This window comes from Capsicum annuum, chromosome 2 (genome assembly GCF_002878395.1).
Source record: "Capsicum annuum cultivar UCD-10X-F1 chromosome 2, UCD10Xv1.1, whole genome shotgun sequence".
Lineage (NCBI taxonomy): Eukaryota > Viridiplantae > Streptophyta > Magnoliopsida > Solanales > Solanaceae > Capsicum > Capsicum annuum.
This window is the reverse complement of record NC_061112.1, coordinates 144533633-144559947: the sequence shown is the minus strand read 5'-3', so window position 1 is coordinate 144559947 and position 26315 is coordinate 144533633. Positions and strand designations below refer to the sequence as shown.

General features: G+C 33.5%; 2 protein-coding genes across 2 annotated transcripts; one reads left to right on the top strand and one right to left on the bottom strand.

Annotated features, from left to right (window-relative positions):
- Nucleotides 1–217: 217 nt before the first annotated feature.
- LOC107860206 (peroxidase 51) lies at nt 218–3155 on the top strand. Its single transcript, XM_016705479.2, has 4 exons — nt 218–734; nt 908–1108; nt 1219–1384; nt 2384–3155. The coding sequence occupies exons 1-4, from the start codon at nt 519–521 to the stop codon at nt 2788–2790; spliced, it is 990 nt and encodes a 329-aa protein (XP_016560965.1). The 5' UTR covers nt 218–518; the 3' UTR covers nt 2791–3155.
- A 4736-nt stretch (nt 3156–7891) lies between these two features.
- LOC107860205 (scarecrow-like protein 32) lies at nt 7892–10043 on the bottom strand. The gene has a single exon (XM_016705478.2). The coding sequence runs from the start codon at nt 9326–9328 to the stop codon at nt 7973–7975; it is 1356 nt and encodes a 451-aa protein (XP_016560964.1). The 5' UTR covers nt 9329–10043; the 3' UTR covers nt 7892–7972.
- Between the last annotated feature and the right edge of the window lie 16272 nt (nt 10044–26315).

Genomic DNA, 26315 nt, shown 5'->3' with positions numbered 1-26315 from the left:
TATATTGTATAACATATCAAATTTAAAAAGTGTCTTTTTAAAATACGTTAACAAGATCACTTATGAATCAATTTGAACTACATGTCAGCTTACTATTAAGATGAACTGGTCAAATTAATTGCCTAAAATGGTCTGGACTAATAAAAGAATGAATCAACTTGAACGAATTGAGCAAATTAAATACTAATATTTTATGAATTGCTCAACGAGGAGAGTATTTATGAAACACTAATATATCTATATGAGTCAAAAATAAATAAACCAAATAGTACTCCATTATCATGGCGGCCAATATAATATAGAGTACAGCCAGCAATATCTTGTCTCTTTCATAAAATAAAATCACGACTTGGGCGTTTCTTTTCCATGTTCAACTTCCTCTGTTCAGTAAGAAAGATTCTTTTGGCCAACTGGCCTTCTATTCTGTCCCTTATATAATCCTTTACTCTCCATCAAACATTTGCAAATTAAAGTCCATTGTAATTATTTGAGATTATTCATTAAGTTAATAGCCAGAAATGGGTCGTCTAAATCTTCTTATGTTATTAGTTCTTTCATTTAGCGTTGTGTTGATGGCTAACTTGGCATCTGCACAACTGAGAAGCAACTATTATGCTAATACTTGTCCTAATGTTGAATCCATTGTTAGAAACGTTGTTAACCAGAAATTTCAACAAACGTTTGTCACTATCCCTGCTGTTCTTCGTCTCTTCTTCCATGATTGCTTTGTTGAGGTACGTCGTACGTGCTCTCTCTTCCATTAATTTCTAATCGTGATACTGTTGAGTGTCTTTTCCCCGTGCTATAATAATAGGAAAGAGGGACCTTATTAATTAAAGATTCATTTTCTACCTAGCTAAATTATTATTACTTACCATGCATGTGTCATCTAATTTGTTGGAACAAGGGATGTGATGCTTCAGTAATAGTATCATCAACACCAGGGAACACAGCTGAGAAGGATCATCCAGATAATCTATCATTGGCAGGAGATGGATTTGATACTGTCATTAAAGCTAAAGCGGCCATTGATTCAAACTCTCGTTGTAGAAATAAAGTCTCTTGTGCTGACATTCTCGCCTTAGCCACCAGAGATGTCATCCAGCTGGTTCGTATAAATAATTACTCTACTTTTTTTTTACGTGACATGATAATAAAAGATTATTGTCATTGTGTATAGAAGAAATTAAAGTCATTTTGTAACACGCGTGCTTGTAGTCTGGGGGACCATGGTACCCAGTGGAATTAGGAAGGCTAGATGGGCTGACATCAAAAGCTTCGAACGTGGAAGGAAAGCTGCCAAAACCAACATTCAATCTCAATCAACTCAATGCCATGTTTGCTTCTCATGGTTTAACTCAAGCTGACATGATCGCCCTTTCTGGTAATTCTGTATTTCTGCACTATTACTTTCTTGGTATTATGCGCACCAATTATTTGTTACATATTTAACGGATCTATATATCTGTTTTGACAATTCTGCTTTCACGAACATCACGAGTTTGCTCGCACTTATATATCCTGCATATAAAAAGAATTTTACACAAACATATATACAAATCATTTAAAGTTCTTCACTTTCACAAAGTTAAGAGATTAAATATGTTCAAGTTATATTTGAAGGACCAAAATGACCTACTTCAATAAATAAAGAATCGTGCTCCACTTTAACAAAGTTAAGGGATCAAATATGTTCAAGTTATATTTAAAGAATCAAAATAAACGTATACTCTTCAATAGATAAGGAATTATTTTAGCCCAAAACTCTGTGTTGTTTCACTGAAGCAAAATGCAAGATAGGCAGTACTCCTCTGTTTAAAAAAAAATGACCTAGCTATTTTGATTTGACACAAAATTTAAGAAAATAAATAAAATTTTTAAATTTTATGACCTTAAATTAAAATTATGTCGAATTTATCAAAATGCCAAAAAAAAAAAAAAAAGAATATTTTTTTTTAAAGGGAGGGAGTACATTATATTGAATATTCAAACACTGGACAAGGTCCTACATTCCTTATAGTTAGGCTCTATCCTAGCTGGAATGAAACTTTATCATTTTCGTTTGACTTTTTGCTTTTCTGCACGTGTAATTGATTCAGACATAATCATTTCTAAATTAATTTGGCTCATTATTCTTCCGCCAGCTCAGTAGACAAAGAGAGAAAAAGTTTCAACATTATTACGAGAACTTTCCACAATGGAATAATTTTACATGCATGTGCTGCTTCATTTGCATTTTTCAAAAAAGAAATTAAGAGCAGCGTCACTTATAAAATGGACAGAAGAAGAAAGTTACTTTTATGGATGTCTTATAAAAAGGCCATAAACTAAAAATTGCAAGTGACCTAAAAACCAATCGTGCTGACTTCACGTCAATTTGCAGCTGCCCATTCTGTTGGGTTTTCTCACTGTAGCAAGTTTTCGAACCGGATTTACAACTTCAGCCCACAAAGCCCAATAGATCCAACACTTAACAAGCAATATGCAGCCCAACTACGAGGGATGTGTCCCAGGAATGTTGACCCAAGGATAGCCATCAACATGGATCCCAAAACCCCAAGGACCTTTGACAATAATTACTTCAAGAATTTACAGCAAGGTATGGGCCTATTCACATCAGATCAAGTGCTTTATACGGACAGACGTTCCAAGGGAACTGTGGACCTTTGGGCCAGTAACACCAAATCATTCAACAGTGCTTTTGTGACTGCAATGACAAAGTTGGGCCGAGTTGGTGTGAAGACCGGGCGGAATGGAAACATTCGGTTCGACTGCGGAAGAATGAACTAAGGGCATATTTTGCGAGGTCACTATTTAGATTTTGTCTCCGTTAGCTTAATATGGACTGAATGATTTTGTCTACTAAGAGAAAAATTCATTCAATTACTTTTATAGACAAAATTAGTTCGTTGACTGTTGACGAGGATAGAATTAAATTTTTTATTTTGTGGGAAGGTTAGGCCTGAATAACGGGGTTAGACTTTGAACCTTCCAGTGTTAATATGCAAAATAATAGTCCTGTGATCACTTCAATTCTCAAATTGATAAGTCGTTTGAATAAGGGGGATTAAGTTTCGTTTCAACTTGCGTTTTTGTATTCGTGGGATGTGTAACTGTTGAATAATAACTATGTGTGAAATCCAATTTTTTATTTATATGGAGTATTTTTGTCTAATTATTAGTGACCTTTATACTAAGAATAATATGGAGTATTTTTGTTTCCAGGCTATGCACGGATGTGATATAAAATTGATATACAACTATACTTGGAGATAGTCATAATAGACTTTTTCCACATAACAATCTAAGCACACGCAAGTGTACACTAGCTTACAAAGACTTCTAACAAGCTAGACTTCAAACTTCTTGGCTTCGGAATTTTTTACAAAATAATTGAAGATTCATATGCATCACAATCATACCTTATTGTAACTTGTAGAATGGTATAAGTTCGTACCAAAAGTTCACATCAATCTGTTGACAACACCATGTTTTAAACGGCATACATTTGACAGCATATAACATATACTAATAGGTTCAAAACTTCCATTCTTCTAATGACATTTTGTCTTTACAATATGATAAATTATCTACAATTCTTCTTTCTGTTCCATTTTCCTTTAAATGAAACAATTCTCATTTTCTACGACAACAACATATCTAGTGTATTCCCATCAAGTAGGGTTTGTGGAGGGTAAAATGTACGCAGTCTATCCCACTACCTTAGATTAAGTAGAGAGGTTGTTTCCGATAAATCCCCGGCTCAAGACAGATAACAATATATCAAACAAAACACATAAAAGCATGCAACAATAAGGTAATACTAAACAAGACACGCATAAGTAGGGGTGTACAAAAACCAAACCGAACCAATAAAAATGTTATTGGTTTATTATTATTGGGTTATTGGATTAACGGTTTCTTAATAGTTTTATAAAAGAAAATTTATTGGGTTATTGGTTCGGTTTTAATTTTTTTTATTGGATTATTGGGTAAACCGATTACCCAATATGAATATTTCAAATTACATTTTACCCCTACTTATATAGATATAACCTACTCTATATTCCCTTTTCATTTCTACAAACCTATTCAATTTCCTAAAAATCTATTCAAGCGTGAAGATTCTTGTAAAATAAAACACATCCTGTCGAATTTTTGCTACAACTATGATTTGGTTTCTTTTCTTGTTAGTTGCTACTATTTCTATTTTATGCATATTTTCTTATAGGTTAAACCGAAAATCGAACTGTTAAGGACTAAAAAACGACAAACCAAAAACCGAGAAAAGATATCTTATTGGTTTGATTATTGGTTTAGCATATTTAAAAATCGATAACCGATAAACAAAATCGATAATACATAAAACCGAACCGACCGATGCACACCCCTATGCATAAGGTAATACTAAAAAATATCTATTCAAAAAAAATAGTTATCACCAATACACCACAGACGTACTCCAACACACTAACCCTTTACCATAATCCGCGTCCTCCACGTCTTCCTATCAAGGGTCATGTCCTCCGTAAGCTGTATTTGCTCCATGTCATATCTAATCACCTCCCTCCAATACTTCTTAGGCCTACCTCTACCCCTCCTAAATGCATCCATATTAGTCAGTCTCTCACACCTCCGTACTAGAACATCCGTCCCCTTCCTTATCACACATGCTCGAACTATCGCGACCTCACTTCCTGTATCTTGTCCTCTACCGAAGACACTCTCATCTTCTCCCGGATAATCTCATTTCTAACCCTATCCCTCTTGGTAAGTCCACACATCCATCACACATTCTCATCTCCGTCACCTTCAACTTCTGTATGTGAGAGTTCTTAACTGGCTAACACTCCGCTCCGTACAACATAGCCGATCGACTACCACTCTGTAGAACTTACCATTGAGTTTAGGAGGCACCTTCATATCTCACAAGACTCCCGAAACGAGTCTCTATTTCAATCACTCCGTACCAATACGGTGCACCGATGTGATATATTTTTGTTTCCAGGCTATGCACCGATGTGTTATAAAATTGATATACAACTGGAGATAGATATAATAGACTTTTTCACATAACAATCTTAGCACACGCAAGTGTACACTAGCTTACAAAGACTTCTAACAAGCTAGACTTCAAACTTCTTGGCTTCGGAATTTTTTACACAATAATTCACATGCATCACGATCATATATATCTTATTATAACTTGTAGCATGGTGCAAGTTCCTGCCAAAAGTTCACATCAATCTATTAACAACACCATGTTTTAAACGGCATACATTTGACAGCATATAACATTAGAGCCGTTAATATGGGTCAGGCCCGTTGGGCCGACCCAATCTATAATTTGATGGAGTTGAGCTTTAGTTTTTGCAGCCCATTTAAGAACAAGACTTTTAAGCGCAGCCCGGATAAGCCTGTAGCTTGTGGGGCTTGAGCAATGTAGGTTGGGCTAGCTCATGGGCCGACCTGTAAGTCAAGAACATGCAACTATTTAGATTGCTTCTTAGTATTTTTATTTGATTTGAAGGATATCATGACAAAAGTTATTTAATTTCGCTATTAGGATTTTTTTTTGGGGTGTTGGAGACTTGATTAACAAATGTTAACACTATATACTATTGTCTGATAATATTTATTTTTATTAACATTCCAAAATTAAATTAAAAAAATTTTATTTTTAAAAAAGTGGACTGGACTGTGAGACCCGCAGCCCACAGAGTAATGGTGTGGGCTTGGTGTTTTTTTGCCCATCATTTTGATGGGCCAACCCAGTCTAGCCCGTCAAACTCAAAATCTGTATGAGCTAGCCCAAATGGGCTGGGGCGACCCGTATTGACATCTCTGTATAACATATACTAATAGGTTCATAACTTCCATTCTTGTAAGTTCTAATGTCATGTTGTCTTTACAATATGATACACTATCCTGAATTCTTCTTTCTATTCCATTTTCCATTAAATGAAACAATTCTCATTTTCTACTTTATTATTTCCTGACACTAATAATTGAGGAAATGAAGGTTCTGATCAAATTATAAATTATTAAGTCCTTCTAAAATATCAGTATATATCATCAGTATTCTGAATTAGCAGATCCTGTGACAATTTCAGGCATTCAAGATGAGATGTCTAAATAAAAAAGAGTATCGAGTTAGGTCATCGTCTGTGTATTAGTTTGGCTACAATAAACAAACGCATTGTCTACTCCATCGAGTCATTATGGTATTCACTCCATTTAACAACAACGTTGGCAGGAGGTTCACATACAAAGATGGCCACGTTCACTTATTTATTTCCAGTCGTGGACGCAGGATTTATGTTCGGGGAGGGCGAAACAAATAAGTAGCTAATGATATTGGCAAATTAGTCGGTCAGATCATATATGAGCGTGTCTGATCATATATAGCAGGCTTAAATTCAATAATTTTCTTATCTGAATTACTTATTTATATTAAAAAGTTTATTAAATATATAATATATTTACTTTGGTTGAATTATTATATTATATGTTAATTTAAAATTTTAATAGAAGCCCATAAATTAAAATTTTGAATAAATTTATAGTACAGGATATTTTTTGAAAAAAATGACAAAAGAGTAATGTAAAAAATTAAAAAAATAATGGCAATGCAGAGATCACACTAAACAAAAATGACACAAATTGCATCGACCAAGAATCAATCTTGGGGATTGTGGGGAATGCTAAGGCGTATTGCGTTAAGGGGTTCAATCTTTAATATATATACATAATGTACAATTTGATACTATTTATACAGTGTGATATCCGGACCGAAGGGAACCCCTCGACTCCATGTGGGTCCGCCTTTGTTTATTTCCATCCAGCTGACATTTGACAAAGAAGCAGTAACAATTTTGGATGACAATAAGAGCAAGTTAATGAATCAGATCAATACCTGGACTAGTATCAATATAGGCAAGCCCAACGTTCTTTGGGCCGACCAACAAAATGGCTCTTTAAAATTTTCTTTAAGTTTTGGTTGTTGAGGCATCGCACAACAAAATTAACTAAAAATTAATCCTTTTATGGGTTTTTAGAAGCTCAGAGCATGGGGCATGGGATATTAAACTACTGAACAAACAGAATTAACCGATCTCATTGTTGTCAAATTTAAACCTGAACTTCTGCTAACAGGAGATTTCTCTCTCTCTCTCTCTCTCTGAAGTGCTTAATAAATCATTTCTGTTTACGCAACCGTTATTTGCACCAAGAATGGGCAGGCTTATGTAGAAGCAGCTAGCTAGTACAGCCGGTTTGTCAACAACTCCATAGAACTCTACAAAAAAAAATGTATTCTTACTACTTAAGATGATATATATATATTTCAGCTAGTCAATCTGTTTTCCAGTTCATTACTAATTAGATGATATCATAGGTTTTCATGTTTAACTAAAAGACCGTTTGATCGTATCAAGAACTTAATAACTCTATGGAAATATAATATTAGTGTTCAAAACTGATACATATATACCTGCTGAAAATGCAACACTTCAGGCTTCTAGCAAGTCGAGCAAATGACGAAGAGCAATGTGGTTAGTAGCTAGTTTTCAAACAAATCCTCTACATTAAGCCTCAAGGTCATTTCCACCAAATAGAAGGGACAGCTCATGCATGTTTATTAGTACCTCCCACATACACAAAATATGTATAGGAAAAACATTTTTCTCAAACAGTAACACGTTCACATAAAATATGATTAAGGAGGTAGTAACATTGAAGCGCCTAAAAAATCTTATTCACGATGAAAAACGTAACAATGATCACATGCTAACGAGGGGATATCATTAAAATATTCCTTCAGTTACGTTGTATTAACCTTTTCCAATTAAGTAGACTCGTCATATTCGTCATGAAGAGGAAGAGCGATATATGGAATACTAATTAAGTAATCAAGAAGATTAGATCGAGTTAAAAACAAAATGAAAATTAATACTAAGCTAAATGAAATTAACTAAAGAGGAACCCAAGCAGTAGCAAACACAACATTATGTCCTTTCCATGTAAGCACAAGATCTTCTTCTTCCCTCTTTAACCCCCATCCAGCTGCATGTTCATCCAACATGTTCTTCACTTCCATCACTGCTTCTTCACTAAATCCACTGCTCCTCAAATTTGCATTTCTCATCCGTTGCACCCACTGACTCTTCGGTTCCAACCTCTCGAGCCTCTGAACACCCTCGTTTGCTATCACATTCTCAATTTTCCAGCATATATCCGCTTCGTACCACTGCCTTTGCTTGCTCCCTCTAGGAAGAAACGTATCCACAGTATCATAAGGTATCCATAAATAATTAAACGCGGACCTTAGTCTGCACACCAGATTATTCGACGTAAAATCTGCATCTTCGTCCACTAACACAACAATTGTAGGGTCCAAATTCCGAATGGCCTTCAGAAACATGGTACGAAACGAGTTAGTAGTACACTCCGAGGTAAATCGATTGGACAGTAATGTTGTTTCCTCCGGTATGTAATGAAGCATCATGTGACAATTTATTACCAGTGCCTCTCCATTCTCAGGACGTATTAGATTTTGGACACGTAGCTGTTCGATAACGTTTGAAAATCCATCTGATGAACTCGAAGGAATCACTCGAAATTCCATCATGACATTTCGTGACCTTGCAAAATTTACCAATTTAGCACCTAATTCCTCGTAAGAAAGATCAAGCATCGGTGGCAAATCTTCCGTTGCACCAGCTACCGTTAGTTTGACTAACGGCGGGCCTTCTAGTCGAGACGAAATTGCATCTATAAGTGTGGGAATTTGCATGCAATGTGTCAAGCTAAAATCAACAATGTGAATAATAGAGTAACCTTCAACAGCTTCTAATATAGCTCCGTTAGCAGCCGTGAACCCGAACCGATGCCAAGGGGTCAAGTCAACGAAGCTTGCAAGCTCAATGATGGAGAATTTATGAGTTTCCATGGAATGATTGAGATTGGCCGTGAGCAATTTGCAAGTCCCAATTTTCGCTGCGCGAACAATTAGGGCTCGGAGGAATCCACAAGTGAGTCGCTGGTTCGAGTCACCATCAGGAGGGGCAATGTTATTAAGGACCCACAAGATTTGTTGTGCTAAAGTCGAGTCGTTGCTCTCGATAGCATTGGCACAGTGGACTAACAATTGTTCCATGCAATTAGTGTCCCCAATGTTCCCCAAATTCTTTGGTGTGTGAAAACCAGGCCAGGGGCGCGCACGTTGGATCTGATTATTAGTACTACTATTCTTATTCATCATAAGATTTGAAAACGGTGAAACTTGTTGGTGAAGTGATGGTGGTAAACTCTCAGTAAATTGCATCATGAGAGGAAGGAATTAGAGAAAAGTATTGTCAAGGTAGTAAAATTGAACTGGTGAATAGGCTATATTAGATTTTGTATTCTATAAAGTATAAATTATAAGAAGAGAAGACAAGAGAAAAAGACTAGACTAGTAGTAGTGGTACCTGACCAATATTATTGGGAAGCGATCCATTATTGGGTTGCTGTTGCCTATAGTACTGCAGAGAGAACTTTTTAGCAATATTCTGCAAATGAATCAACTATAATTGACTGTTCAACTTTTTTGTTTCAAGAGTTAAAATGACTGGTGAGGAAAATCTCTATATATATCTCACCCCAATGAAACTAATACGGCTCGGTGTAGTTAAAGTCAATATTGGGGCAAAAGAGACACTTGGTTGGCATGAATAAGGACTTCTCATAAGAAGAAACTTTACAAAGGATACAAAACGGATTAATAACACTGCATCTTCTTTATCAGAGACAGAGGAGGGGGGGAGGTGGGCGGGGGGGGGGGGGGGGGGTTGTAGAGGAGTAGTAATTAGGGATATAAAGAGGGTCTAAGAAATTAAAGGTGACTGATGATGGCTGGGATTTCTGAAGAATTTTGGTGGCATGTGAAATAGCCGGCCAAGGAGTTGTCAATATGTGGGAGTTGGGATTTTGTCACGTAATGGAAAAGATTGAAGTCAGTTAGTTTTGGCTCACTCACGGATTTATCGTCATCATCATGCACAAATCATTTAGGTCACTTCATATTCCATATATGCACTAGAATTATTTGCACATACATTCCCTGAATAAAACTTTTTGCGGTTATTGCTTTTTCTTTTTTGGTGGGGTAGCCAAGATATATATATATAAAAATAGATTTCAACTTATATGACCGTCACCATAAGGAAATATTTTACACTATCGTGTCATAATCTGTAGAATTTGATTTATAATCTTGAAAATAGAATAAGTTACTACTAGATCAATAGATACATGTAGTCTGATGATTTATGAAATCTTTATTCGGACAATACATATAACTCAAGCTTTAAAATTATTGTTTAACTTGTATAGGGTGATAATGTGAATGAGTTTTTGCTATATCAAATCATCCAAAAGATATTTATAAGTAAGTACCTTTTCATAAAAATTGTGCATTTTATAATCTTAAAAATAAAATGACTTAAATAGTACTTTTATTTTTTTTATTTTTGTTTTAAAATAAATAGTTTTACATCATTAAGAAAACATTAATAATATTCTTTCAATTTTATCTTTATTAAAATAAAAGAAGCATTGCATAACCAAGAAACTGCACTAAAGAGTTTTATCTTTTCAAGATAATTATTAAGGCTAATTAAATTAATAAAAATATATTTTATTTTCTAAAAACACCATTTATTTTGAAATAGTGGAAGTATAACACATGAAAGTGGACTGACAAAGAAAATTTATTTACACCATCGGTCGATGCTATTTAAACTCAACTAGTAATGTTGATGGAAATGTTTCAATGTGTGCGGTCCACAATTTGCATGTTACTACGATTTGTCTAGGGACCTTGAATTGACCCTGGAGACAGAGAAATTCTCATGCATCGATACGATAGGATGGATGACAAGTCATTATCTTATTTGGCAGATTAATTGATAGTTACTAACAAATTTAATCTCCACAACATGTATACTACGAGATCAGCAAAATAATTTCATATTCTTGTGAATGGAAACCACTGAGGTTACTGGTTACTACGCTTAATTACCACATTTTTTAAAAAATAAAACCGCGCTGCCTTAATCAGTCAATTTACAAGAAGCCTAGGTTTTTTGGCTGATAGTATATATAACTAAGGTAACACTTGTTTCGATTATTACTCTATCCATTTTAAATATATTTCGTGTTTCTGTTTTATACGTCTCATAAGGAACCATTAGTTAAGAAGGGTTAAGACTATATTTTACCTTTAATATATTTTTAATAGTATATAGTTTCTCGTCATTGGATATTTACTCTATTTTTTATGTGTTTGTTATCACCCCACAATTGATGTGTAAGATGACAAATAATTTGACGATTTTTTATTTTTTTTTTTAGAAATGAGATAATTTGAGTCCGACGGATTATTATTAAAATAAAACACACATCTTTTAAAGCAGAAACTTTATACCTAACACACGCAATATCACAAACACACACTGCTCTCTAGGGAATATAACATTCTTCAAAAACTCAAACATCCACAAGGACAAGGGCATTTCTCTCTCTATCTTGAAAACACACGCGTAAACACACACACATGCAAAAATATCCAAATAAGTAGATACAAACATCTTATCCAGAGAACCATTTCCTGATATCCACCAGAAATGTGAATGTTGTACTCTGGCATGCAAGCGACTGAAGAGGATGGATGACAAATGGGCATGATCATGTGAACATCATTTGGAAATCCAAAGGTTAATTCGGACTTAATTGGGTCCATGCACCTAGCTGCTACCTTTATTCCTCATTTGGATCTGCCTGCACGCGGTGTTCTTGCCTTTTACTTCCTTCCGTTCATCATTAATTGTCCATTTTTCTATTTTGGAATATCCAACAATACTTGTCCAATTTATAAAACTAATGGATAATATATCTATTTCTATTTGTTTTTCCCTTAGCATTAAATATCATTCATTATCTAATGCATTTCTCAAAGCATGTAATTTGTTATATTCAAAAGGTAATTATATGATAAAATTATCTTTATTATTTACTGTTTCTTAATCTTTGTACAAATAAAAAAATGGACAAGTAAAAATGAACGGAGTGAGTACTCTCTATTCTTCACTAATCCCGGCCCACCTCAAATAGACTAGACGACCTTTGCCACCGCACCAACAAAAGCTACATACATATGATATGTCCTTGCCCACGAATGTCACTCTCTCTTTTGCCCCCACTCTTCATATCTACATTCATTATGCATGGACTATATCAATATATCGTTAGTTCTCCCTTCATTTCACTTTGTTTGATCTATTTCGATTTGACTGAAGTTTAATAAAATAAAATAAAATAAAAATTGAATCTTACGATTTTAAATTAAAGTTATGTCAAATGTACACAGATGTCATTAACCTTGTGAGTTTAAACATGTCATGTGGAAATTTGAAATCAAAGAATTACTGAAAAAGGAAAGCTAAGAATCATTCTTTTTAAATCAGACTAAAAAGAAAAGTAAGTCTAAAAAATTGAAATAGAGGGAGTGTATTGGTTAAATAAATACTTACTAAATCTTTTAATCTTGAATTTTTGTTGATTTAAAATATTCCTTAAAATTTTTGTTGATTTAGAATTTTCATTAATCTTGAATTTTTGTTGATTTAAAATTTTCATTAAGCTTATGGTCTTAAAATTTTTTAGTAGGACGTGGAGAATTTAATCACATAGTTTTTTTTTTTTTTTTGCGTGAGATCATGTGATGGTCAACAACTCAAATAGGAAATGTGGAAAAGCCACTACTGATGCAAATGCACTTTTCTCTTAAAGCTTAAGCTAAGATGGTATGAACTAAGTCATGGACCCTTACAGATAATAGGAGGAATTTTTCTTGTGATAGTAATTGTGAACATCTTCCTTCTCTCACGCACTTCAAGCTCATTTTTTGATTGATCTAGGCTAGAAGATTTAATGGACCACCTAAGAGATTTGAGTTAAGGAGATTGCGGATTTTTTTGTAATAATGAGTGGCAACGAGACTCGAACTGATGCCTCTACCGATTTCACCCACCGCCAAATTATATCCGTCTATAATCTTTGTCAATGTATACTCAATCTATAACAAGTCAATGAATATAATGGCTAAAATTCGTAAAAAGTAATTTCGCGATATTTTTCGTAGTGGAATTTAATTTGTTAGGCTGATGTGCGTAGTGTAAAAATGCCTCTGTTTTTTTTTTTTTTTTTGTTCGTTCTCTCTGGCAAAACCCTGCCTTTTATATATAAGGTACTTTAGTCTTTAGTCAACTAAATTGTTAAGCATGAATCATCATTGTCTCTTCAAAAATCTAAATTAAACCAATATTTCACGTTTAAATGCAATAAATTACTAAATCAAACTAGCTAGGCCCGTGCTTTGTCACACGTAATATTCTCAACCTAACATACCATGAAGGTGCAAAAGCCAAAAAAGGACGAGTAAAGAAAGCGAATCACCTTTTGTCTCTTCTTGTCGTCTATCAATCAATATAATACGTACACTAGCCTAGCCTAGGTCACTCCAAATTTTTCAAAAATCAAAAGAATTCTAGAGTATTAGATGAATTCGAGGAGAAAGAATATAAGGAAAATCGAGTAAGATAAAATAAAATAAAACTGATGAAGTTTAATATGAATAAGATAAAATAAAATAAAATTGATGAAGTTTAATATGAATTCTTGAGAACTTTGAGGAGGATTCTTTAACTTTGAGATACAAGGGCTAGAAGACACCAATCCAATGTTAAAATACAGAAAAAAAAAAGTTAGAGCATTTGTTTTGGAAGTTATCAAAAGAGAATTCTCAAGAATCCATGGTCCTTGGGGAGGTTTTTATTCCTTAAAAATAATTAAGACAACAAATCAAACAAAAAGTGCCTAACCATATGAAAGTAAGGAATTGTATGTTTGTAATGAATTAACCATGTGATTAAGATTACCTTATTATCTTACGTACGTAATTTCTAGCTTAGCTTGTCTTCTTATCCTCGTCATTTTTTAATGTAATTAACACCCACAGAACTCTGTCGTTAATCCTACTTAACATACTAATTGATAATGTATGTGTTTTCGTTAACCAAAGAAGAACTTTCCCAGAGAGAAGGAGGCCAAAGGAATAGAGACACTGGATCAAAGGTTGAGCAAAAAAATATTGCTATTACAATTAGGTTTTGATATTAGTGATATTTTGACTGAGTTGTCCCCTTTTTTTATTTTTGTATAACTTTTGGATGTGCCTGTACTGCTAAATTTTATAAATCAGTCCAATCATTATCAAAAGGTTTTGATACTCTACTGTCTTGAGCTGGCACAATACGTACGCTAGATGACGAGGGTGAACCAATTATGAATATGTAAATTACCAAAGGAATAGAGACACTGGATCAAAGGTTGAGCAAAAAAATATTGCTATTACAATTAGGTTTTGATATTAGTGATATTTTGACTGAGTTGTCCCCTTTTTTTATTTTTGTATAACTTTTGGATGTGCCTGTACTGCTAAATTTTATAAATCAGTCCAATCATTATCAAAAGGTTTTGATACTCTACTGTCTTGAGCTGGCACAATACGTACGCTAGATGACGAGGGTGAACCAATTATGAATATGTAAATTACTGGTATATGTGATATTCTTTCCTTTTTAATTAATCTCTCTTCTCTCCAAAGAAAAAACACACTTTGTTAAATGTAATTTGTAATAAAGTCATTTTAAACTTCCCTTTTATCCCTAATTAGATGATTTATAGTCTTCTCTTTTTTTCCTATTCACCCTGGCTATATTCATTCGTGGTGATGGGTCTTGAAAGCTTCCATAAATATACACGTAGGGGGATACATGTGCGGTGTGCCTCAGCCTCGATATGATTTATAGTCACACAAATATTTTTGACATATTTAGAGTACAAGTTTCAAAAGTTTTTTTCAAGTTTCTTAAATTATATACCCAATCAAACATAATCGCAGAAATTAGAATGGAGGGAGTAGGTTTTAAGATAATTAAAGGGATATGAAATCTACTGTAAGCTCATCACATCCATGGTCCTGGTTTCTTTGTTGTCTACAAAAGCGGATAAGTATGAGTAAATAATATAAAAAAATATAGCACCAAATGAATATGTAAAATTGCACTTTGGCGTTTGATAAAATCATTTAGCTCAAATAAATGTTTAAGTAGAACATATTTGATCCAAATAAGTGTTTTTTAAGCAAAACAAGAAGTATTGATTTACAATCTTAAAATTAAAAATATATATATACACTTATCCTAATAAATGGTTCATAATGTTTTCAAATTCCAATTTATTTAACAAGATATTACTTGCATTAAAGTAACCAATACTTATTACATCCTTCGTTCCTAATTAGTTTTCGTTCTTTCTAAAAATAGATAATCATTGTCACACCCCTTTTTCACGAGAAAGTGTGGAGTCGAAGGGTTTTTCCAATTAAAGTGATTGTTTGGATAAGGATTAATTTATTTACAAAGTCGTCACTTGAAATTGAGTTATAGTGTTCCAAGTCACCTTTTGAATCCCTATTAAAAGGAAATGACTCTTTGTTGGTCTGCAAAAACAAAAGACCGAGTAAGGAATTCTGTTGACCGAGGGGAAGGTGTGAGGCACCCCTCGAGTTCCCGTGGTTCTAGCACAATCGCTTTTATTGACTTATCTTAACTAAAACTATTTTGAAAAATTATGTTAAGGCTTAAGTTCGTTTATTTTTATTATATTAAGAATATCGAAATCTATCTATTTATTTAAAATCAAATAAATCGGTAAAAGTTGAAAAATATTTGTCAAGTTAATTTAATAAAATATTTACCAAGGTGTATTTATTTACATCCTTGTAGTTTTAAATGTCTTGAAAAGATGCGTATGTCGCATTCTTTATTGAGATAGAAATTTTAAATATACCTAAAATATTTCCTAAACATTAAAAAACATTGGCTCATTTCTTATAAAATCAATCCCAAACAAAAATTCATATATTAAATATTTAAATCTAATTTTTTATATATATATATTTTTAAATTGTCTACAAATTTGATCGCTAGAAATTAGCCACACATATCAGCATTTTAACTCCTATGTCCATTTTAAATACTATGACGCATCAGTACTATTTTTCAATATAAAAAGAATTGAATAAAAATAATTAATTGTTCAATTAATTAAGCCAAATATAAAAAGAAAATAAAAAGAAAATAAAGAGAAAACAACATTTGTACTTCTGCCTCCATTCTTGACTATTTGCTACTATAAGACTGACAATGGTATCGTGATGAAAATGACACAGCGCAAAGAAGAGAAAAACAGAGGAGAAGGTGGCGGAAAATATGTGGTTGTCCGTTGGTGATGGCGGTGTCGACGCAAGAAAGGAAGAGGGGATCGGAAGTGATGCAGGAAAGAAAGAGGGCGGCGGATCTGAGGAGGGACGACGACGGGAAAGGAGAGGAAGGAGGGCGGCGTTGGCAGACAGATCTGGAGTAAATTTTGCCGGATTTAGCGCCGGAGAAGGGAGTGGGGTGCGGCAGCGGCAGCGCTAGGCTTCGCCGGCCATGGTTGATTCAGCGGCGGCAACCAGATTTGATGAAAGGGCTGATTCCGTCGAAAACATCATTGGAAAAATGCTAAATATTCTTATTCTATTCACTTCTTCCATTTTTATTTCTCGACCTCTACATTTTTATTTTTAAACAATTTTTTTTACTCTGATTCTGTTCATTTATTTTTTACTTTATCCTCTGATTTTTACATTAAGCACAAATATGCACTATGCAAATGGAATAAAATATCTACAAAATTATGCATGTACGAGAAATTATGTATATGAAAAGTAACTGTGTATGAAGGTGTACTTCATGGAAAGTATGTGCTTATATTTATGCTATGTATGTATCAATATGTCTAAGTATGTCATATATCGTTTCAAATATTTTGATAATCAAATTTACAATATAATTTATAATCACATTAATACCGATAACCAAACTCTTGCATGTTAAATGATACATGAAGTGATTGAACAACAATTATAGAATAATAGTACAAAAAAAACAGATAAAAATTTGTCTGATAAATTCAAATAATTTTAAGCGCAGAATATTACCACCGAAAATTCAAGCGAAACTTCAACTTCAAATTTTTCTCTCTTTTTGTTTTTCTGATTTTTTTTTAATGATTTTTAGTTTCTGACATTGATAAGAAATATACATACCCTCTTCTCCTTTTTTTTTTTTGAGTTGAGAGTCCTTTTGAGTAGAGGATTTTAAAGGGGAACAGTTTTTTTTTAATTTGGGGGGAGTAGTTTTTAAGCAGACAAAGGGGAGGGAGTTTTTTAAAAAAATTCAAATTATTATTATTATTATATATATTTTAATGAATAAAATAATAATAAATAAATAATAATAATTATTATTATAATAACAATTAATTAATTTTATGTTTAAGAAAAATACAATAAAATTTACAAATAGTCAAAATAAATACAACAATACAAAAACTGTTAATTTTATTAAAATTTAGAAAACAAAATATATATTTTATTTTATTATTATTTTTATTATCTCAAAATTAATATTACTTAGTTATTTATTTTTAACTAAAAATTTATTAAAGAATAAGAATCAAATAATAATCAATTAAATATAGATATAAATATAAATATCGATAAACAAGTTAAAATTTAGAGAGGATCAAAAATCACGTGTCTACATTTTTGCCCCTCTTTGTGTGAAATCTCGAAGAGTTTTCATACAAACAAGTAGACAAGATATAAGTTTTTAGTCTCTAATTATTTGAAAGGTAAGGATAAAATAAAATAAAATTAAAATTAAATGAAAAATATGATTGAGTCCTGGTTTTGGACCTCCTACCTATCCCGGATTATAAGGAAATCAGGTCACAAGTAGTTCAAAGGTAATTTGGTGAGAGAAAAAATTAAAGTCGATTGAGATTCCATCGAGTTTTCGGTTAACAACTTCTGCCTTTTACATTCAAATGACTAACAAAAAATAAAAAAATACAAATGAAAATCACAATCTCTAAAATCTTGATTTGAATCTTCATGACTTGAACTTGAAAATTCACCTTAATCTTCAGGCGGGCTACTGGATTTTCTTTTTTCTTCACCCTATTCTTCAGGTGGGCTCCTGGACTTTCTTTTTTCTTCACCTTGTTCTTCAGGCGGGGTCCTGGACTTTCTTTTTCTTCACCCTGTTCTTCAGGCGGACTCTTGGATTTGCGTTTTACTTCACCCTTTTCTTCAGGCGGGCTCCTGAATTTATAATTTCTTCACCCTGTTCTTCAGGCGGGCTTCTGGACTTACAAATTCTTCACCCTGTTCTTCAGGCGGGCTTCTGGACTTACAATTTCTTCACCCTGTTCTTCACGCGGGCTCCTGGACTTACAATTTCTTCACCCTGTTCTTCAGGCGGACTCCTGGACTTACAACTTCTTCACCTTGTTCTTCAGGCGGGCTCCTAAACTTACAATTTCTTCACCTTGTTCTTCAGGTGGGCTCCTGGACTCAAAGTAAATAGTGAAACAGAAAATAACATCTCATTCTTCAAGAGGGTCCTGAGCAAAAAATAAATTCTCATTCTTCAGGAGAGTCCTGAGCAAAAGATAAATTTTCATTCTTCAGGAGGGTCCTGGACATAAAATAACTTTCCATTCTTCAGAAGGGTCCTGTGCAAAAAAATAAATTCTATACAACACACATAAAATTTTTGCTCCAGTGCGTCTCCTAAGAGTTAAATTGAAGGACTCGACTAGAAAGTGCATCTTCTAGGAGTAAATGTTCAAGTTAGGAAGTGCTTCACCTAACAAATAAAAACTGACTTATTCAGACTAGGAAGTGCGTCTCCTAGGGGTTAAATGAAAGGACTCGACTAGAAAGTGCGTCTTCTAGGAGTGAATGTTCAAGTTAGAAAGTGTTTCACCTAACAAATAAAAAACTGACTTATTTAGACTAGGAAGTGCGTCTCCTAGGAGTTAAATGAAAGGACTCAACTAGAAAGTGGGTCTTCTAGGAGTGAATGTTTAAGTTAGGAAGTGCTTCATCTAACAAATAAAAAACTGACTTATTCAGACTATGAAGTGTGTCTCCTAGGGGTTAAATGAAATGACTTGACTAGAAGTGCGTCTTCTAGGAGTGATGGTTCAAGATAGGAAGTGTTTCACCTAACAAATAAAAACTGACTTATTCAGACTAGGAAGTGTGTCTCCTAGGGGATAAATGAAATGACTCGACTGGAAAGTTCGTCTTCTAGGAGTGATAGTTTAAGTTAGAAAATGTGTTCCCTAACAAATAAAAACTGAATTACCCAGATAAGAAAGTGTGTCTCCTAGAGGATAAATGAAATGACTCGACAAGAAAGTGCGTCTTCTAGGAGTGATGGTTCGAGTTAGGAAATGTGTTCCCTAACAAATAAAAACTAACTTATTCAGACTAGGAAGTGCGTCTCCTAGGGGATAAATGAAATGACTCGACTAGAAAGTTCGTCTTCTAGGAGTGATGGTTCAAGTTAGAAAGTGTGTCACCTAACGAATGAAACTTGAATTACTCTGAATAGGAAGTGCGTCTCCTAGGGGATAAATGAAATGACTCGACTAGAAAGTGCGTCTTCTAGGAGTGATGGTTCAAGTTAGGAAATGTGTTCCCTAACAAATAAAAAATTGACTTATTCAGACTAGGAAGTGCGTCTCCTAAGGGTTAAATGAAATGACTCGACTAGAAAGTGCGTCTTCTAGGAGTGATGGTTCTAGTTAGGAAGTGCTTCACCTAACAAATGAAAACTGACTTATTCAGGCCAGGAAGTGCGTCTCCTAGAGGTTAAATGAAATGACTTGACTAGAAAGTGCGTCTTCTAGGAGTGATGGTTCAAGTTAAAAAATGTGTTCCCTAACAAATAAAAACTGAAATACCCAGACAAGGGAGTGTGTCTCCTAGAGGTAAATGATGATGAGTTTTCACTATGATTGTGATTAGTAAACATGTGTAGCATCTTGCATTTGCAAAAGTGAGGAATTGCATCTTTTGATATTTAGGCTTTGAAGCCCCTGATTTGCAGGTAACATGTGTTTTTATTTCATTTAAAGAAAACTTTTAATTTAAAAATACGGTGGTTGATTTGTGGCATTTGGCAATTGAGACGATCTCTTGCACTTGTCATGCCCAGCTCCATTGCAAATCATTGATAGATATTGTTGACTTGTTGTAGTATTCATCCTAAATTTTGACTACTAAAATATTTTGACTCAAATCATATTTCTCTTGCATGATGCCTCGGGATTCAGCTTCAAATACACCTTTTATACTTTTATGAGCCCAAAAACTGTCGGATGACAAGCATTCTCGAGTACTTTACTTTATTTTTTAAACATGTTATCTTTGTGTGTTGGTCTTTTGTCTTTTTTAGCACAACCAAAGGAGTTGGTAGCAAGTTTTGAAGTCCTTCCTCACTTATCTTGACAAAATTTTGACTCAAAATACATGAAAGATGACGATAGTAATTTTCTTTTGACCACAAAGACACAAAAAATCAAAAATCAAAAATAAAAATAAAAATAAAAATAACAAAAAGAATAGGGAAAGACAATAGACATCTCTTCTTAAAAAAAGTGTTAAAAAGAAAATTTTATCTGGGTGTGACAGCTGATTCTAGTGATTGTGACATGCATTTTGAATTAAACAACTTGATCTATTCAAACTAATCACTGTCACTTTTTGCGTACTCATTGAATTTGAAAGGGAGCCATTCTTGAACTTGTTCCCTCTGATTATAATCCTCTTTAAGTTAGTGACACCTCGATGGGTTTTCTCCAACAAGCCGGTCCCATTTTCTTTTCTTTTTCAACTCATTGTCGTCTTATGGTTCCTATGAAGACTTTTACCAATAATACTCTCATTTTTATTGATCTCACAACTCACGGTCGCCTTATGATGCCCAAAAAGGTTTTCACCAATAAGACTCTCTCATTTTCATTTTTCATTTTTAGAAAATAATACTCAAAATATGAAATATCATGCACCCATAACATGTTTAGCCCTGACATTCTCAAAGATTGATCTAAAGGTTTTTCTTTGGTTGTAACTTGGCTTTTGGAATGGGATAAAAAGAAAGGTCGGCATGAGACTCAAAATTTACACAACATTGAGTAAAATATACAACTTTTGGAATCGACTCTTTTAAGAAAATAAACTATTGTCCCAGTTTTATTTCATTCTGGGTAACTTGAATTTTTCTTTGGTTGGACCGAACCCCAGAGTAGGACTGCCCACGTATCTTGTCATAGCAAGAATCAGGTCAAACTTAGTTCAGACATCTTGTTCTTTTGCTTGATTTTTTCTTTTTGTTGGACTCTTATTATATTTTTTTTCATTTTCTTCACTTTTTTTTTTTGGAAATTTTTTTGATTCTAGTCTTTTGCTCGACACTTTTCTTTCAAGCTTTGCTGACTCTATCTTGATTCCAAAAGAAGGGGTGCGAAAGAAAATAACACTAGAGCTCAAAAGGGGTAACAAAGGATGACACAACATTTAGGTAGCAGAATGAAATATCTTCGTCATATCAATCCTTAAAAGACAAAATAGACTCTGAACTACAATCTTAAAATTATTCGGATATCAGAAAGAAAAAAAAACTTTCATAATTCTTTCTAGGAAGGGGAGGAGTTACTTATCTATTGTTGAGCTTGACATCTTATTTAGTTCGCACATCAGCATGACTAGATCCTTCACCACTGTCAACGTCCTGCACCATAATTAATTTATCTTAAATCATTCTTTCTATTTTTCTTTCATGACAATCTTCAGTATTATGACCCTGAACATCAGAATGATATACACATCGTACATTAGGAACAAAGTTCCTTGAATGTGGGTCAGGAGTGTACCCAAGCAGAGAAGTGATCATGTCCTTTTGTCTCAATTTTTGAAATAAGCTAGTATATGATTCTTCAATTGGTGTGAAATTATCCCTTAGATTATGTTTCTTTTCATTGTTTGGCTTGGAGCGAAAATCTAATATAGAGGGGCTTAGGTATGTTGGTGGAGTTGGAAGATGATTCTGAGGGCTTGGTGCACGCCATTGCGAGTAAGAAGGGGTCTGGGCATATGAATATGCATTATAACTAGGATATTGAGGGGATGAAATGAAATATAATGGATTTTGTGCGTATGGTTGACGCACACCTCTCCAATTTTGTTGTGGACCCGGCACAACAGTTGCTACATCCTCTTTTCTTTTGTTTCCACCAAAGCTTCCTGAACCACTTTGAATTGTCTGTGTTGTTGCTTTCAAAGCAGCCTGGATGATAATCTTTCTTGACTTAATTCCATTTTCTACCATCTCTCCAACTTTAATAACTTCAGCAAATATGCTTCCAATAGTAGAAAGTAAATGATGAAAATAATCAGATTCTTGTGCTTGCAGAAAGATATCAATCATTTCAGATTCCTTTATCGATGGTCTGACTCTTTAAGCCTGCTCTCTCCATCTGACAGCATATTCTCATAAACTTTCGATCATTTTTTTCTCATATTGGCAAGCGTAGTGCGATCTAGAACTATCTCAATGTTATATTAAAATTTTTGAACGAAATCTTGAGCTATGTCATCTCACACGTGCCAACGGGAAATGTTTGTTCAATAAACCATTCAGAAGCTATTCCAGTCAGGCTTTCTCCAAAGTAAGCCATCAATAGTTCTTCTTTTCCTCCTTCTCCCCTTAATTGATTGCAGAACTTTTTCAAATGAGCTACAGGATCGCCATGACCTTCGTATTTGTCAAACTTTGGCATTTTGAACCCTAGCGGCAAATGGATAAATCTTTGTATGAAACACTTTTTAGTCCTCCTAATCCTTGCATATTTGTCATACTCTGCTCCAAACTTCTTATTTTTCTAGCCATCTCCTTTTGTTCCTCATTCTTAACAATTTTCTCAATCACGATAGGAGAATCGTGTTGATGAGCATGATAATGTGGATTTTGAGGTTTGAAAATCATTTCAAGAAGATACAACTGATCATGACTTGGTTCTCTCGTATTCTTCAGTACTGTCGATTGAAGACCCGCAGTAGTTGGAGCTACAGAAGTAAAAAGAGGGTCATTTGTGACAGAAGGATTTGGTGGGCACATGGTAGAAGTACCGGCAACAACGGACTCATTAGCAAATAGGCTAAATCCTGGTGGGTAAAATGGATCACCAGATTGAGCTTGGGCGGAATTCGGATCATTCGTGTTTGAAAGTCCAGGGATTGATGAAGTAGCGGCTTGTCCATTCAACCAAGCTCGATACATCTCTGTCATCTATTGTTTCAATAACTTAATCTCTTCCATTGATTCTAGTTCTTGCGAAATCACCTGATTTTGCTTCTCCTCACTGTCAAACCCTACACCCTCTTTGCGGGTTATTTTTCTCCTTTAATTGAACCTCTATTACATGGATGAGAAGCCAACTTAGCCACAAACCAACCACCTTAATACTATTTTGATTTTGGAGAAAATTAATGTGTCAGAGTTTAATTTTTTTCAGATCACCGAATCCATTGAGGACTGCCTACGTATCTCATTAAGATGAGAATCAGGTGTGCGTAGTTCTTGAAAATTGGAGATACGAAGAAATATACCTTTTTTTTCTTTTTTGAATAATGAGAAATTTATTTACTTATTAAATAATATATTTTTTTATTTTTGAAAATATTTTTTTTTAGTTTAAAAGGAAAGACAACCGTTTTTTAAAAGATCACCGAATCCATTAAGGACTGCCTACATATCTCAATAAAATGAGAATCAAGTGTGCGTAGTTCTTGAAAATTATGTCGTACAAAAACCAGCCTCAAGACCCCTAGAGGTTCAGGATTGTTAAGATTTATATAAAAAAAAACTGTAAAAATTTAGCCTCATGATCCCTAAAGATTCAGGGCTATTAAGATTTATATATTTTAATTTATTTTGTAAAAATTTATCCTCATGATCCCTAAAGATTTCGGGCTATTGAAATATATATTTTTATTTTTGTAAAAACTTAGCCTCGTGATCCCTAAAGATTCAGGGCTATTAAGATATATATAAAAATATATAAAAATTGGACCAGAGAATTAGAAAAAATAATTATGAAAGTAATCATATTTTTAAAATATTATCCAATAAATCTATGAATAATTTTTTAAAAGATAGTGTCGTATCCCGAGAAGGACTTCCTACGTATCCCACTAAGATGTGAGAATCAGACCCTTGTAGTTCATGAAGACCATAAAACTATGTTACTAAAAATTTTCCTTTCTTTTAATAAAATAAAATTTTTCTTTGAAAAAAATAATTTACAAAATATGAGGATAAATTAATCTCTTGCATTTTAAAGTTGCCTAAAACCGGTCAACAAACAAATAGTCTTCCAAACAAATGTCAAAGAGCGCGTAGGATGCACATGTTGGTCTTTATGAAGTAGGTCACTTGTCCTAGACAAACCCGATCCCTGTGCCGAGTCCCCCTAAGTCAAATGCATATGATGCAAATAAAGAGGCACCTAATAGGGATAATCAAATTCTGAGTTTTCAGTTCTTCTAAGTTTAAGCCTAATAGGGATAGGTGTCTAGACTAGCTTACCCGAGCGGACACTCGAGCCGGGGAGGGACAACTTGATCGGTAGCAGGGCAACACTGCCTTCGTTGCCGATCCGAACCCCGCCTAACATTTGTGACTATAATCCTTCACCAGGTGCTTTGACACTCCGGCTATCTCAAAAAGAAAGTTAGGATACATACACTACATTCCTTCTATCCTATTTCAGAGACTCAGAGGGGGTGAGCAAGAGAAGACAGTTTATAAATACAGTTCAACAATATCAAAGCAGTAAATGAGCGACAAGTAGCACATAAGACCAACAAACACAATATCAAATTTAATTAAAGTAAGTAAAGTCAATATCAAAAGCTCGAATTCTTATTATTCTCCAGCAGAGTCGCCAGAGATGTCACACCCCTTTTTCGCTCGAAAGTATCGAGTCGAAGGGTTTTTCCAATTAAAGTGACGGTTTGGATAGAGATTAATTTATTTACAGAGTCGCCACTTGGAATTGAGTTATGGTGTTGCAAGTCACCTTTTGAATCCCTATTCAAAGGAAATGACTCTTTGTTGATCTGTGAAAACAAAAGATCGGGTAAGGAATTCTGTTGACCGAGGGGAAGGTGTGAGGCACCCCTCGAGTCCCGTGGTTCTAGCACTATCACTTTTATTGGCTTATCTTAACTAAAACTATTTTAAAAAAATTATGTTAAGGCTTAAGTTCGTTTATTTTTATTATATTAAGAATATCGAAATCTATCTATTTATTTAATATCAAATAAATCGGTAAAAGTTGAAAAATATTTGTCAAGTTAATTTAGTAAAATATTTATCAAGGTGTATTTTTTTTACATCTTTATATTTTTAAATGTCTCGAAAAGATGCGTACATCGCATTCTTTATTGAGATAGAAATTTTAAATATGCCTAAAATTTTTCCTAAACATTAAAAAATATTGGTTCATTTCTATTACTTAATTATTTATTTTTAACTAAAAATTTATTAAAGAATAAGAATAAAAATAAGAATCAAAATAATAATCAATTAAATATAGATATAAATATAAATATAAATATCGATAAACAAGTTAAAATTTAGATAGGATAAAAAATCATGTGTCTACAATCCTTAGTATTTACCATTTCAAAAATTCAATGCATGATTACTTTTTTTTTCCACCTTTACCTGAGTCAAGAATATAGAGAGATATCAATATAGTGCAAAAAAAAGAAAAAAAATTAAATAAAGAAAAGTAATAAATAAGGATAACACTCCATCCATTTGAAACACGTTAAAATTTTCATAATTCCTTGTGCAAAAAGAAAAAAAAAGTTTCATTATAGGACAAGTGGATACGATTTCATCTAAACCTCGAGGAATAACAGAGTAATGTAAACACCTAATTTTTGACCCAAACCTAATGTTTTTATACCATTTTAATGTTCAATTAATTTTTTTTATTTTAGGCATTTTAAATTTATCTTATTCTTTGAGGTTTGTTAAAAATTTTGAAAACTACAAAAATAGAGTCACATTTTAAATAAGTTTTTATTTTATTGTTTATTTTTTTTTTTTAGAAAAAAAAAGAATTTTTTCTAAATTATATTTGTTTTCTTCTTTCAACTTTTAATAAAGAATGTTGTGATATTAATTTTTCTTAATCATATTCCTAAGACTAGTTATTAGCTTATATTATATTTTATT

Bases quoted from the DNA above. Each gene is read 5' to 3' on its own strand.
- LOC107860205 (XM_016705478.2), bottom strand. From the start codon at position 9,328: ATGATGCAATTTACTGAGAGTTTACCACCATCACTTCACCAACAAGTT.
- LOC107860206 (XM_016705479.2), top strand. From the start codon at position 519: ATGGGTCGTCTAAATCTTCTTATGTTATTAGTTCTTTCATTTAGCGTT. The intron at 735-907 runs GTACGTCGTACG...TGTTGGAACAAG, and splicing joins TCCATGATTGCTTTGTTGAG to GGATGTGATGCTTCAGTAAT. The intron at 1,385-2,383 runs GTAATTCTGTAT...GTCAATTTGCAG, and splicing joins TGACATGATCGCCCTTTCTG to CTGCCCATTCTGTTGGGTTT.